At 40.9% G+C, this 15,957-nt stretch overlaps 1 protein-coding gene across 8 annotated transcripts in view; it reads right to left on the bottom strand.

The window, feature by feature from the left end:
- Positions 1-455: 455 nt before the first annotated feature.
- The window catches only part of CFAP20DC (CFAP20 domain containing), a 267,535-nt gene continuing 252,033 nt past the window's right edge, over positions 456-15,957 (bottom strand). For all 8 annotated transcript variants that reach the window (XM_027121274.1, XM_027121269.1, XM_027121267.1 and 5 more), the window contains 2 exons: positions 13,786-13,880; positions 456-1,018 (listed from right to left, as the gene is read on the bottom strand). In XM_027121274.1, coding sequence (XP_026977075.1) covers positions 906-1,018; positions 13,786-13,880 — 208 coding nt within the window. In that variant the 3' untranslated portion in view covers positions 456-905. The remainder of the gene's footprint in view (positions 1,019-13,785; positions 13,881-15,957) is intronic.

The raw sequence follows: 15,957 nt of genomic DNA on the forward strand, positions 1-15,957 counted from the left end.
AGCACATGGTTTTCTTCCTTGTGATGCAGTGAGTAGAGTTACAGTGACATATTCTTAAAGACCAAAGGAAGCCTCCTCCATTTCTCCAGGTCCAAGTCACAGAAGTGGTGAGGTATGTGGGGTGTTCAAATGGGTGACTTCTTATTAAATTTGGATCCATGGAGCTAGATTTGGATCACATTATTAGAATTCAGAGATAATTGGTAAAAAATTTTTAAAAAAAGCACAGAGCTAAGCAGCTTAAGTTATTAACAATGTTGTGGTCTTTGGCAAACTCTGGATGAACTATAATGAAATGGAAATAGCAAGGTCGGTACCAATAAAATATGGTCATAAAGTCTGACTACTTCACAGTTAATCCTTTTTCTAATAATCTAAGGAAAGGTAAATACCATCTAGGAATATTCTGGTAAAGAAAGTGGGGTAAATAAAAAGAATCAGTTTAAAAGGTATTCTTCTGACCATCATACTTTATTTTTAATACAAATAGGTAATAAAATAAAAGGTACCCAGATATCTTTTAAACAAGAATACATTTTCTGTATATCAAGCCATCATTTACAGATTAACACTACAAAAAATTTGCATTAATAACTCTTAATTCGTTTACATAAAATTATATGAAATAAGCAAAATTGTATGTAGGATGAGAACCAACAAATAAGAACCAATTCAAAGTTCTAAAATCTTATCTCTGTATTAATTCCTTCACAGTTCCAAAAAATCACACCCATCTACAAAAAGAACATAGGTAGTCTTAACACTGAACACTATGTACAAACTAACTTCATTTCTCTTAGTTACTGTTGATTCCATGGGCCTGGCCAACATATGCATTGTGATGCCAGTCAGAACTGCTATCCTGCTCCGCCGGGGGTGGCCATTCTTTGCCCTGGAAGGAGGCATTACACCAACTCGTAGTATTTCCCAGTCTGGGGATCAAAGTAACAGTTCAGACATGGGTCATACAGCAGAGTCAGCACTTCCTCGTCCTCTTCCACACTCAGGTCTTCTCCACCTGTGGGAAGGGGAACCACCGTCATGTTAGCTGTTGGCCTGGCCCGTAATTCTTAAACTGCAACAGAGAAGGGCAAGGAAGCAGGAATCATCTTTCCTGGGAGACTGTCCTTTGCGGGCAGGATGTCAGTGCTAGAATGGAGGAGCGCTGCAGATGTGATAACGCTCTACTTGCAGTGTAAGACGGAGAAGAAACGGTGATCACAGGGGCCAGATTCGCTATAAAGCACAAGAAAAACGAACGTGGAGAACTGGCAGGGAGAAGAAAGGATTAAGGAAGAGGGCCAAAGGACGAAAGAGTTATGAGGATTAGGGATACTTGAACAAGATTCAAAATTTGATTATCACAGCTCTAGACTTCTTCATGGGCCAGAGCTGCACAAATGCCAAACAGTGCAAATTAATAAAGAGCTCAATCCCCATTCATACAACCTAAAAAGACTACCAAATAAACATGAATTAAAATAATGTTTAGAAATATGATACTCAAAGCATAGAACACAAATGGAAAACAATGTCAGATGATCTGTAATTTTATTAGCGGTAGCAAGATCTGTTACATTTGCTGGGAAAATGAACATGGCTTGATTTTTTTTTCTTGTGACAGCTATTTAGATGGTTTGGATGAAGAGAACACCTACCACCTAAGTAATCAGCAAAGTTAGCAAGGTTTGGTTGGTTTTCAACAAATGGCATGGAATGAAAAAAAAAAAAAGCTTTACTAAGATATTTCCTGACCACCTTGTGTGTGCCCAGTGTTGTGCTCAGTACTTATATACTTGATGCCATCACTAGCACTAGCAAGCGAGTGCCTTCTGAGTACTTCTCAAAATCCATGTAATAGGCTTGGAGGCTGGGAGGGCAAGACCTCCCTCAGCTGGAGAGGACCAGAGCAGGCTCAGGGAGGAGCAGATGATTAAGACAACACTTGTCTCTCTTCCTTAGCACAGGCTACTAAGGACCAAAGAAAACCAAACCTTTGGGCTACAAGCTCACCAGGGTCAGTTCTGGAGGGGATGGTGGGCATGGGCAGGGCTGACACAGAACAGAGGCTCAGTAAATACTGAGTACTTTTTGAAAGGGTGAATCAATGATTGTGAAACAAAGCTGGGATCTTAAGCGTCACTGCCCAGAGGAAGGGAAGGCCGTGGTGGTGGTGGTGGTGGTGGGACCTCACCTTACCCAGCCCAAATCAGATTAAGCTGGTGCATGGACACTGTCAGGACAGTGACAAACTGGAGTTAAGGCCAAGGGTGTGGTGACAAAATGGTGGAGTAGGGTTTTGAAACTGTACCACAGCCATTCCTCTGCCCATCCTTCTTCTAACCACCCCAAAACATTTAACGTGATCCTTCCCTGCCCCAGGCACCAAGCCAGGTGTTGGGGATATGAAGATATAAGAGAGAGGCCCTGTTTTCAAGGAGTTTGCAGTGATCTGGGGGAAACAAGAAATCAGTGGGCTCTCTGGTGAGTTGCACGCAGTGCCAGCAGTTCTTAAAAAGTGGGGTTTAACAGAAGAATGATTTCATCTGCCTTGCTTAGTAACACCTCAAACAGTACAACCCTCAGTGGTTTAGAAAGCACTTTCTCATGCAGTAGCTCATCTGACTGTTATGATCCTGTGAAAGAGGCAGGAATTATCGTGCCTGTTTGATGGATGAGGGAAACAAGGTCTGCAAAGTTAAACAGCTCATCTGAGGTCACTTGGTGAGTTAGAGGCAGTGTCAGGGATGAACCTGGGTTTCCAGATTCCCAGTTCAGTGTTCTTTTGACCATACCTGCTCAATCTTATTGTTAACACATTACTGGTGTAACACATTCAATTGGAAGCTATTACATTATGGGGATTTAAATATGGAAAGTAAAAAATTGTAAAGGTGTCCTACATTTAAAGACATCAGTTTTGGAAACAAAAGAACTTTGATTTTTCATATTTCCAAAACCACTGACAAAGATGAGACAGTCCTTGTGGGAGGGGCAGAGGCAACTAGCTCAACAGGCCCAAAGGAACTGAGCTTATTAACGCCAGAAAAGGGAAAGCTTGATGGAAGTGACAACAGCCCTTCTGGCTTCACATATATAAAGGGTGGCAAATGAATGGGAAATTAAGACGATGCTGTGGGGCTCCAAGAGAAAGCAACAGGATCAATGGGTGAAAGTTACAAGGAGTCAGATTTTGGCTCAGCGCAAGGAAAAAATTTCTGGACACTGGAGCTGACCAGGAAATGGAACGTGGACTCTAGGGAGGGTGAAGCGGGGACTGGGGCAATCATTTGTATGAGATTTTGTAGATGAACCCTGTGTAGGACAGGGGGCCAGATCCAATGATCCCTATGGTGCCTGATGAGTTTTTGTGACTCTTGGCTGCAGTGGCTCCTTGCATCCTTGAAATATGTCAGGACTTACAGCTAACGGCCACATTGATAGTGGTAGCTGACCTGAGCACCTTGCACAGTTTCTGATTAAGAACAGGAACCCAGAGAAGGCAGGCTGCCTTTCCTTTATTTTCTATTGTTACCTTAAGAGTGGTCCCTAGGGCCTTGCCTCCACCCTCCTCCTCTAAGTAGGAGAGGGTGGGAATGCTTTTCAAGTGGCTGTTTCATATTGAAGATGATCCCCTGGGCCACTTCTGCACATCAAAGGAGAGTGTTCATGTCCTTTACTTACAGATATTCAATCCATCAATACTTTCATATTGGGGCTACTTCAGACAACGGAACAAAATCAGGTGATCAATAAGTAACCACTGTGTGCTTGCTACGTGACTGAGCAGTCTGGTTATGGATGAGACAGCCTAGTTGTACATGTGACATACACACATGAAACAAAAACAGCTACTAAAGATTAATGAGGAGTTAAACTGGGAGTGGCTAAGAGCACCCCTGGGCTCTAGAATCCAACAAACCTGGGGATGGATGGGAGCCCCGCTGCTCACCACCTGCATGCCCTTAGGCTGGTTACAGATTATTCTACCTCACTGAACCTTCGTTTGCTCGTTTTTAAAATGGGAATAACCTTATTTCATAGGGCTTTGTGGACTAAGCTGGACACTGGGTAATATGCATAGCACAGAGCACATGGTAGTTGTTCAATAAATAATCACTACTATTACTATTAAGAATAATAACAATATAATAAATCCTTAACTATAGGCTACAGCTTTTTTAGTAACTCAGAACAGCACTGATAAAGCTTAAATATAAAGAAAAGACTTCACAGAGACAGGCAGAATGACATTTAGACAATGAAGTCAGATAGATCTGGGTCCAAATCCCATTTCTGCCATTTTACAGCTGTGGGACATTGAGAAAATTCACTACTCAGCCTCAGTTTCCTCATATGTAAAGTAAGGATAGTAATAGTACCTGTTATAGTACCTATGAGAACTAAATAAGATAACACTCAGCGCACACACAGTGAGTACTCAGCAAATGTTATAATCATTATGGAAAACGTAAGATATCTGAGTTAGACACGAGAGGGATATGTTCATTTATACCTCACTCCCTACCCCAAAACTATATCTGTTTGATTTTTTACTACTAAAAAAAAGGTTTGAATGAAACACAAAGTCCCCTACTAATTTTATACAGGATATTATAATTAATTCATCTTTAAATAAAAAGTTCTTATATCAAAAATCATGTATTTTTCAAAAAAGTAACACTAATTTTTTCCATCAGGTGTGATATTAAAACCTCATATTACTGAGGTAAATAAATATAAGTCGCATTTTCTCAAAGATCTGCCATCCAATGTCTTGTTTTTACTGCATCAACACATTGGGGAAATTCTGACCCCTGGCACATAAGAGTTATATGCTGTATAATTGTTTAGTGCATTCTGTGCTTGTACTTTCCAAAAAGATAAAATTTTAAGCTGGCGTTATTAAATTAGAAAACTCGATACATTTTTACAACTAGTCAGGAGCCTTTCAAAATGAAAATGACCGTTGTAATGGGCCATGGGTCTTTATCATCCAACTGCAAAGGGATCAAGGTGCATCCAATTCATTAGTAGAGGTCTGGCTGCATAATGCATGCAAACTGAAGCAATAACTGCTATAGGAATGCATTCGTTCCAATACATATCGCTGTAGAACTGGAACTGCATGCATTATAACCATGGGACTAACGCAGGTTTTGTGGGTTTTAGTACTAAAGCTTTAAATGGGTGAATTTTAGAACTCTACCAACAATGACATTCATACAAAAATTGGGTGATATTATGTATAACTTTATATTGAAATAAGTGCTTTAAACTTGCACAGATGGTTTTGTTTTCATTATAACTTAATTTTCAAAGCCTCCAACTTACATCATTTTGCCACTGTAATCTCTACGTAATGAAATTATAATATTGTTAAGCAATTACCACTGTGATGTCAAGCAATGAGAAATGTTTTGAAAGGTAATTATTGTGCATGGGCATGGGGTAATTTTCAATTATATTCTTGGATAGTGAAGAGTTCGTTTTTCTCCCAAATGCTAAATTGCTCTATTTAAAGACTGGTACAGAAACTCTAAAAGGACAAATTAACAAATAAAACCATTCTCTGCTACCAGACTAAGAACAGCGGAACAGGGGTCCAAATTACATTTTTACTCTTCTGCACATAATAAAGCCATTTCTGGTGAAATAAAATTGCCTTTCAGATAATAATCTGTTTACAAACTTTCAGCTTCATCCACTTTGAAACTGGTTAACGGCAATAACAGAAGAAAACCCAACGGAGTCAGACCAAACACAGCAATATTACCTGCCCTCCCCTTGGTTAGATCAGTGTGAGCAGATAATTCCTCCAGTTCACCTTTTGAGTCAATTAATATAAATGCTTAATTATCTATATTTAACGCATTTTAACTGTAGATAATAGAAAACCGATATGCACAAGCTCAGTCTTCAAGCTTGAAAATAAATGATGTGGCACCAGTTTATCAGATTTAAAGTCTCTGAATCAAGACGCTGTACTTGATTTTCGATTTTCTGACGCTGCCATCTGGAGTTTTGTCTTTTTTTTTTACAAGTGAATGCATTTTCTCTCTTATAGATCTTGAAAACTGATGGACTGTATCTTTATGCGCATACTGATACACTATTGTTCAAACAATTCAGTGGTGACAGATCACCACTGGGAACAGTCAGCCTTCAGGTCAATAAAGATGACATTTTAGATAAGATTCTGCTGAGCACCAGGTGCTTGCAAACTCTTCCACCAACTTATATCACAGTAGGGCAAAATTAACTTGCACAACTGGAGAACGCGAACTGTTGAGGTTTGTTTCTCAGCAAATATGTGTCCTCAAATGGAAGAAAGGTAAATGACCAATAATGGAATAAAAAGGATGAAAACGTACTTTCTTCTATTAGAAAGCTATATTGTTTTTTGGAAGGCAAATGATATGCCAAGATTATAGTTCAGGTTTCATTTGGGAAATAAGTGCATCACTCCTTTTGTAAAATCTCGTGGCTATATTTTACTTGGAAAATGCCACTTAAAACAACACATTGAAGAATTTGGATGATTAGTTAGGAATTCTTGCAATTTCATTCTTTCCAGCTAGTCTCTACTTACAAATGTGATTCAAATGTGCGCTTGTATATCAAATCATCACGTTGTACACCTTAAATTAACATGATGTTATATGTCAATTATATTGCAGCAAAGCTGGGGAATACCTCACAAGACATATATGTGCACTTGTAAATATGTGAATTACCACTCTGAGTGCTTTTTGTTGCACATGAAGGAAGGTCCCTAGTCAGACTATTGAGCTCTGAAGCGTACAAAGCCTATAGGATCTCCAGGGCCTGATTTCAGGCAAGGTGGCAACGCTGCAGCCAGGGGGAAATGTATCCCAATTCCAGCAATGGAATCCAGGACCACATCCTGGGCCAAGGCTCCTCTGTTGTACATTTGGGGAATAAGTAGGTGGGGGGTGGTTCTGGAATAGGAGAGAGCCTCAGACACCCATCAGTGTGTTTACTTCTCTACTAGAGGGTTCACTTCTAGTATGACTGAAAAGAAGGCATTTCTTTACATAGTGAGAGGGCTGACTGCCCCCCTCTTAATCACTTCTTCTATGCAGAGGAGACACCCCCCAGACCCTGAAAGCTGCATAAGAAAATACTTCCTTGCCCCAAGGTTAATCAGAGACCAAAAGGCAACTACTTGCCTCACAGCGGAAGGGGAAGGAATCTGGATTCAAGAATGTCATACAGGTATAACTTGTTTTTTTGCACTTCGATTTATTGTGCTTTTTACAAATCGAAGGTTTGTGGCAACCCTGCGTTGAGCAAGTCCAACGGCACCATTTTTCCAACAGCTTTTGCTCACTTTGTGTCTCTGTCACATTTTGGTAATTCTCAAAATATTTCAACCTTTTGCATTATTATTATATTTGTTACGATGATCTTTGATCAGTGATCTTTGATGTTACTACGACAACCTGCTGAAGGCTCAGATGATGCTTTTTTTTTTTTTTTGCGGTACGTGGGCCTCTCACTGCTGTGGTCTCTCCCATTGTGGAGCACAGGCTCCGGACACGCAGGCTTAGCGGCCATGGCTCATGGGCCCAGCCGCTCCGCGGCATGTGGGATCTTCCCGGACCGGGGCACGAACCCGTGTCCCCTGCGTCAGCAGGCAGACTCTCAACCACTGCGCCACCAGGGAAGCCCTCAGATGATGCATTTTTTAGCAATAAAGTATTTTTAAATTAAGGTATGCACTTTTTAAAGATGTAACGCTATTGGACACTTCATAGACAACAGTGTAATGTAAATACAACTTTTATATGCCCTGGGAAACCAGACTCATTTTATTGCGATATTTGTTTTATTGCGGTGGTCTGGAACAGAATGTGCAATATCACAAAGGTATGCCTGAAAATGCTAACAAATCATTTCACAAGCTGAGAGTTGAGGCGGGGGCTCTATGGGTCTAAGGAGAATTCTAAGGAGAGTACTATTTTATCCAGAAAGGCTCAAGAAAGAAAACTACCTAAATTAAAAACACTGCACTGGACACTTCAGCTGTGTAGTTCTTATTGACCTAAATGGGAATTCTGTGGTTCTATCAGTGTGGGGCTTAAGGGTGCGGACAGTCCAGTGCGACAGGTCTCGGTCAGTGTTCTGCTCCGCAATCAGTGGGGCTGTGACCCAGGCTGTGACCCTAACCTCACCCGTACAGTGGCGACACAGCACAGCCCTATGCCAGTAAGTGTTAGGAGAAGTCACTGAGAGGTAACGCACAGGAAAACTCGACACAGCGCTGGGCACACAGCATGTGCTTTATTAATGCTGGCTTCTATTATTACTTTGATTGTCAATATTGCTTTTTTAGGGAAAGTTCTCCTTTGCATTTTGAATAAATCTTCAAGATACAGGGAAGATCCAAAAAGTAGACCAAATCATCCTCCTGTTTCCCATGGGCAGAAGATTCACTCATTCTACTCATCAAATATTTATGCAGCGTTTACAATGTCCTAGGCTCCATGTTAAGCACTGTGGGTACCACGGTTGTTCGATGAAGCACAATGTCTGGTGCGATAACTAATAAAACAGATTTTGGAAGACTGCTTTTAGACTCAGAGTATTAGGTAAATGTCAAATAATTGCACGGTGGGAAACAGGACTATGAAAGGATTCCTCTGTTGGACCCAGGACAGGCGGCCAGATTCCCCTCTCTCTGGTTAGCTGTGAGGCGTCATGAGATTTCCATAAATTCTTGAATAGTAATTTGGATATTACACCTATAAAATAAGCATCCGCTGCCTATTTATGTCTCGTGGGAGATTAATTAATGTTCATAAAGGAATATCTTCTGTGGCTTTGCTGTACAAAAGGTATGAGAATGTTATTTTTATGAGACTCTGGCAACTCCAAAAGCCCTTCTGAGTGTGTTTCTCACTCAAAATCCATGCAACCTGCAAAAAAAGGTTTACAGGCCTGAAGAGAGAGGCATTATTATTCCATTTTGGAGCTGGTAAGCATGAATAATTTAAGGGTCATAGCTGTAAAGGAACAAATGTCAAAAACAAATTGACAACTATTCTTCGAGCGAAGTCTGGTTCATTTTCAAAAGGTCAATTTGGTAGTTTTCTTGAGTAAGTTCTGAAAGCTTAACTTCCCATTTTTACATTTCACACGGTCTCCAGAAAAACACATTTTTCGTAGGTGTTAAGGGTACCCGTGCCCATGGTAATTGATACTTGGCAAATGTATCATGGCCCAGCTGAGAGCTGCCTGTTTCTCCATTCAGTCGAATGGTGCGGAGTACAATGCTGTTCTGCTGGCTGCTTGGCTCTGCTGGGAGCCGGGCTGTTCATTTCAGATGGAATTCACACACTTGAGACATTCTGGCCTAGTAGAAACTGGGGCTGTGACACAAATTTGTACTGAATAAAGAAGGGACTCTAGGGCCAGGTATAATGCATGCATTTACTTTTGTATGGGCTGGGGCAAGTTTTCTAGAGTTACGTATTGGTTAGGCCATCTTTCCCTGCTGTGAGAAAGCAGTTATGCCTCTAGCTGCATGGATACATCTCGGCCTCTCCATCTCTGATGGAGATGTGGCGGTTCATCGTATCACTTCCCTGCTCTAAGTACCAGTGTCCATGTGTAAAATGGGGATAATAATAGTACCTATGTCTCAGTAGGCTATTCTGAGAATTAAAGTGCACATGTAGGCCTGGGTCACTGGAAGATGAAATAAACATTAGCTATTATTATGTTTATCCTAGAAGTCTGAAGATGGAAGAGCCTCTTTCCCTGTGAACGAGACTTCAAAACCACCTTCACATCCCAGTGCAATGGTTCTGCAGAAAGGCACTGATGTGGAGGAAGACTGGATCCAAATTGTAACTCTGATTGAGCATTTGACCTTGGGCAAGGTCAAATTGAGGGTGATGAATTACATTAGTGTTTTTTTTTTTTTTTTTGCGGTATGCGGGCCTCTCACTGTTGTGGCCTCTCCCGTTGCGGAGCACAGGCTCTGGACACGCAGGCTCAGCAGCCATGGCTCATGGGCCCAGCCGCTCCGCGGCATGTGGGATCTTCCTGGACCGGGGCATGAACCCGTGTCCCCTGCATCAGCAGGCGGACTCCCAACCACTGCGCCACCAGGGAAGCCCCTACATTAGTGTTTTTAACTGGTTCATTAGGGCCCCACGGCAGGGTTCTGAGACCATAACTCCCACTCCACCCAGAGCAGTTCTGCTTTTAACTCCTTTACTTATTGGGTTTCTATATGAGATTTCACTTGACAGAAAAGTTTTCATTGCTTATAAGTAAAGTTTAAGAGCCACCGCATAAGGTGACCTATAACTGTTTTAATTGCTAAAATGTGTGGGTCTAAGTTCAATACTCTCACTGTTGAATTTTACAAATATGCCTAATATACCAAAAAAATTGGACTTGGGGGAAAAACTGCAAGTCAGATTTCAATGAATTACCCTGTTTTTTTCCTTCCAAGGTTGTTATAAGAAATGACCAGTTGAATAACATTTCTCTCCCTTTTTCCTCCCTTTCTCCCTTCCTGTCTTCCTTCTAATGAGAATCCAGCGTATCTAATATATGCCAGAAATTTCAGGGTACTAGGGATCTCGGAGTGAGCAAACTGACAGTCTCTGCTTTTAAAAACTCTTAGGCTACCTAGGAAACAAGGCAATAAACAAGCAAACGAATCACGAGTTACGAACTGTGGAAAGGCTGTGACGAAAAGGCACTAGGTGAGGTGAGAGAGCCTGACCTACTCAGATAAGGTCGTCTCGAGAGGCCTTGGAGAAGGTGGGCACAGCAACCACCCAGGCTGGGCAGTCCCGCACTCTAGTCACCTTGCCCTTCATTCAGCCCCTCACTCCCTTGGCCTTGCCCTAGATCGGGTCAACACGGCAACTACACCCCTCAGCCACTCAACCCCTGGAGGGAGTGTGGCCACCAGTCATTTGTGACAAGCCTGGGGGTTGGGGGAGGCAGGTCCAGGCCTGAAACAGGTGACCAGAGGTCTGCTTTTCTTTTTTCTGAAAGGACTTAGCTACTTAGCCCTTGAGATGTTTTGTTTTCCTGTAGATTGGAACTCTCAACGGAAAAGTAATTTTTCAATTCCTGGTTTATATATTGTATTTTTTTATTAGGTAATTTATTTACTTGGTTCAAAGCCAAAAAAATTAAAAAATAAAAACAGTGGTTGGGCTCTGGGGCCAGGCTGCTTGGGTTTAAATCCCAGCTCTGCCAATGACTAACTTTACGCAAATTATTCAAGACCCTGCTGCCTCAGTTTCTTCAGCTGTAAAAAATAACAACTGCATATACAAAATTAGTATCTTCCTCATGGTACTGCTGGGAGGACTAAATTTCTTTTTTACATTCTCTTTTTTTAAAAAAATTGAAGTATAATGATTTACAATGTTGTGTTAGTTTCTGGTGTACCGCAAAGTGATTCAGTTATGCGTATGTGTATATATATATTCTTTTTCGTATTCCTTTCCATTATAGTTTATTACAAGATAGTGAATACAGTTCCCTGTGCTGTACAGTAGGACCTTGTTGTTTATCTATTTTATATATAGTAGTGTGTATCTGCAAATCCCAAACTCCTAATTTATCCCTCCCCCCAACCTTCCCCTTAAGTAGCCATAAATTTGTTTTCTATGTCTGTGAGTCTGTTTCTGTTTTGTATAAAAGTTCATTTCTATCATATTTTAGATTCCACATATAAGTGATATCATGATACTTGTATTTCTCTGTCTGACTTACTTGTGAGGACTAAATGTAACCACTGAGCACAGTGTCTGGCATATATTAGGTGCTGAGTTAATGGTATTGTGCAACAGAAACTCAGGAAGAGTCCCAGACTACCCACAACTGCGCCTCCCTTCTCCTTCTGATGGTATACACTGGATGCTTGAGCCTATTATTTTTCTTTGACAAACACCTTATAAGAACAGATGGAAACACTAGCTCAGTATATTGGTAACTGTATGCTACGTTGTCTAAAACTAAGCCAATGACATGTAAAGATTAAGCAAATAGGAAACACTTCTTTTTGATGGTTTTGGTTTACATTAACTACAAACTATCCAAGTTTATCAGAAGAGGGAAAGGGATACCAGATGGAAATCTAGGGTGACAGAGAGAAGGGGTGCCAGAGCTGGTTAACATTGGCCAGAACATTTCTACAATTCTTGGAATTTAATTTGTTAATTTGTCCTCCATGCAAGTTCTGTTTACCTTCAACATAATTGAGCCCCTGCTGTCAAAACATCACTTTGCAATGGCAACTTTAAGACATCCTTTCAGCCACCCATCACCACTATAGATCTTGGGTGCCTTTGTTTAAAGACCACACTCTCCTGCGGCTTATTTAGGATACTTAAAACATTACTTGTTCCCTCACAGCAAGGTCTCCTCCTGACACGCAAGATTCTGTTTTTCTATTATGAGCAATTATAAATGTACACCCCTAAAAAGTCTCAATTTGCGGGGCATCATCTATTTCAGATAGTAAATCACAGCGACATCTCCATCCCTTGGGCAACCAAAATGCACAACTCAGATATATGAGCTCTCACTCTGAACTCTCCATACCTGAAGAAAAATGGGATGCTCCTCTTTCTCCCTGGGGCAATTAGGGAAAAAAAACCCTGGCACCTTTGTTGGAGTAATTTATACTGGTTTCAGTTCCTTTTTTTTTTCTTTTGCGGTACGCGGGCCTTTCACTGTTGTGGCTTCTCCCGTTGTGGAGCACAGGCTCCAGACGCGCAGGCTCAGCGGCCATGGCTCACGGGCCCAGCCGCTCCGCGGCATGTGGGATCCTCCTGGACCGGGGCACGAACCCGTGTCCCCTGCATCGGCAGGCGGACTCTCAACCATGCGCAACCAGGGAAGCCACCCCCCCCCACCCTTTTTAAACCGTAGATATAGAGCTTCCATCTTTATAATCCAACTTGTAAAGCTATCTCAGGGAGTCCCGCTCTGAGGTTGTCTGTCACTCCAGCTATGCATTTTAGAGTTCCCCTCACCCTTCCCATCTCAACCCCTCTGTGTCTGACGAAGATTCTTTTATGTCCCTCCTCTACACACTCCTGACAGTTACGTTCCCTGCTCACAGCCAGAAACTAAATGGTCATCTTTGTGGCTCTCGTCAACAAAGAGAACCCCAGGCAAATTTTCATCCCTGCTTCCTTCTAATTTTTCTATTACTAATACTACCCATCAAAGCTCTGTGCCAGCCTTTGCTTTAATGAAACGGCTGTACCTCTGTATTAACGAAAACATGGATCTCTGTGATGCTGGAGTATTGGGTCTGCTTTATAATAATACTAACAACTGGTATTTGGTAGGCGCTATCCCAAGTATTTCATATACAGTATACCTCACTGAATCTTCATGAAAAACTTGCAGGTGGGCACCATCTATTATTAGTCTTATTTTACAAAACTGAAATTCATAAAAGTCACACAGCAGGAATTGCTAGAGTTGGAATTCAGATGAAGGTCAATTTGACACCAAAGCCATACTCTTACGCCTTGAACTATATTTTGCCCATGGATTAACCTTCAGGAGAACAAGGACAATTTCTCTTTTAAATTCCTTTTAGTTGCAAAGCACCTATAATCCTATAAAATGAGGCACAGATTACCTCATTTTGGCTGTGTGAGCCTAAGTGATCAGCATTTTAAAAAAAAGTGGCATCTCAAAGTGACTGATTTTCTCTATATATAGTTAATTATTTTTATTTTTTATGCTTGGTGTTTTTCATATTCCCACCTTGAGCACTCAAGTTTCCGGAAGAATCCTGATGCTGCTCTGCTGGCTGTTGACTGGGAGGAACAATCGGTGGGCTCAGCATATTTAACCAGTCCCTAAAAAGAAAAGAAGAAAATAAATGAACCACATGTTTGTAATTCCATATAGAGATTTTACCTTTCTCTTGGATTTTTAACTCCCTGGGGCTTCCACAAAAAACCATTTTTCCCTTCTTCATATTTCAGAGAATAAGATGTCCAGAAATTAATATTCAGTTTTATAAATCTGTAAATACGTAGTTGATTACTTAACTAACTAGCTGTTCAATAAATACACCAACTAAATGATGATGACTGTTCCTCTCAAAAGTTTATTACTGTTGATCGTCAACTATAGCACAGCTCCTCTCACCTAAGAAAATTATTTCAACAACTAAGAAGAAATGCAGCAGAGACAAAGCTCCTTAGGACCTCTGGATAAGAAAGCCTGACAAAGTTACATGTCATGGATGACAAGAGTCCATTTGGTGATTCAAAAGAGAAGTTAGTCTTGGAGCTGTCATGGACCAGCCATGATGGTGGGAGCTGGTATGCATTCACTTGGGGCTTTAGGGCAGGGGAGGACAAAAGAAGGAAGAGTGAGGGCCTTTGGGCCCTTGAGTGGCTCAATACTTCAGTTCTCCCAGTATGAATGGGGGCAAAGCCACTTCAGAAAGCACCTCCTACATTCCCCGTCCCTCTGCCTCCAACTTCCAAGCTCATTCCCAGTCTCTTTACTTTCCTTCTTTCCATTCTGTTCCTGTCTCTCTGCTCCCTCTAGCAGATACCTGGGTGGGTGTGCTATAAGTCAGTGACATCCTGAAGGCATGAGTCACTGTGTGTTCTACTTCAACCCTTTCTCATCTGTAAACTTGCTATTGAGCTTCTTCACGGGAACAGAGCAGGAAGGGGAATGTGAAGGATTTTCCAAAGCGAATTATATTTCTTGCATTGATATAAGCAGGCTGTGTCATTGACCTTATTCTTCTCAACAGGAACATGTCCTCATGACCAAAAAATTTCTCTCTAAATTTCTGCATTTCCTGCTGTCTTTATCTACAATGGGAGACAGTCCCGACCAGTAACTAAGAGCACTGGCTCCCCAGGCCAATCCTGGCACCATGTTTCTGAAATGTGAGAACTTAGCCAAGTCACTTATAACATCACTAAGCCTTATGTATAAAAAGGAGATAATAATAGTTACTCCAGAGTTTTGTCGTTAAGATGAAATGAAAAAAATGGATGAAAAACGTTTGGTATGGATCTGGGTACAGAGCTGCTGTCAAAAAATTTCAGCTATGACCACTATCATCTTCATTATCAGTGAAGATCATAGTATGGCTGTATCCACAATGATAAACCAAGGTAGGAAGTGGATTCTGCTGTAATTAAACCAGCCAAGGATTGTAGAATGATTTCAAGTCTATACAATAGAAGTTTTCTTTGCAAGCCATTTACTCTTCTTGTATAAAAAGGATCTTAATGTAAAAATTATCCAATTCCTATTTGTATTATTTTAAGATACTTTCACTCACTGCTCACCTTAACTATCACTAGATTATGGCTTGTAAAATAAGCAAGGTGAACTTGCTGTGTAATTGAATTTCATAATAATACATTAAGGACATCAGAAAGGATTTGTCACAGCTAATGGGGCATTTTCTGATAAGCACCTTTTACTTAGTCCATTTAATTATAGCAGACCAAAAAATTCCTACATTATAGAAAATTACAAGGTCACATACAAATTACTAGCCCAGTGGCTTCATTACTCGGCAAGAGAGATGGAGAGCAAAGGTGAACAGGAGAAAAATAATGTAATCATATGATGACACCCCAGCGACAAATTAGAAACTCCAAACGATGGCAGTAGTAGCATCTACCGTGGTCCATGGACATGCAGGAAAAAGCAGATGTTATAAAAGGCAAGACATTACTTCTTAGGCCAATGATTTGGTTAATGTTTTTCTTGTCAGCAGTAGCTATGGAAAGTACAGAGTTTTTCTTTTTGTGATTTTTGTTTGTTTTAAAGTAATTTCAGATTTATAGAAAAGTTTCAAGAGTACAAAGAACTCCTATATATCCTTCACCTAGATTCTCCAATTTAAACATTTTATCACATTTGCTATCTACCTATCTATCTATCATCTATCTA

The sequence above is a fragment of the Aethalodelphis obliquidens genome, unplaced genomic scaffold, assembly GCF_003676395.1.
Source record: "Aethalodelphis obliquidens isolate GAN/ISIS:26980383/991018 unplaced genomic scaffold, ASM367639v1 scaffold22, whole genome shotgun sequence".
NCBI classification, from domain to species: Eukaryota; Metazoa; Chordata; class Mammalia; order Artiodactyla; family Delphinidae; genus Aethalodelphis; species Aethalodelphis obliquidens.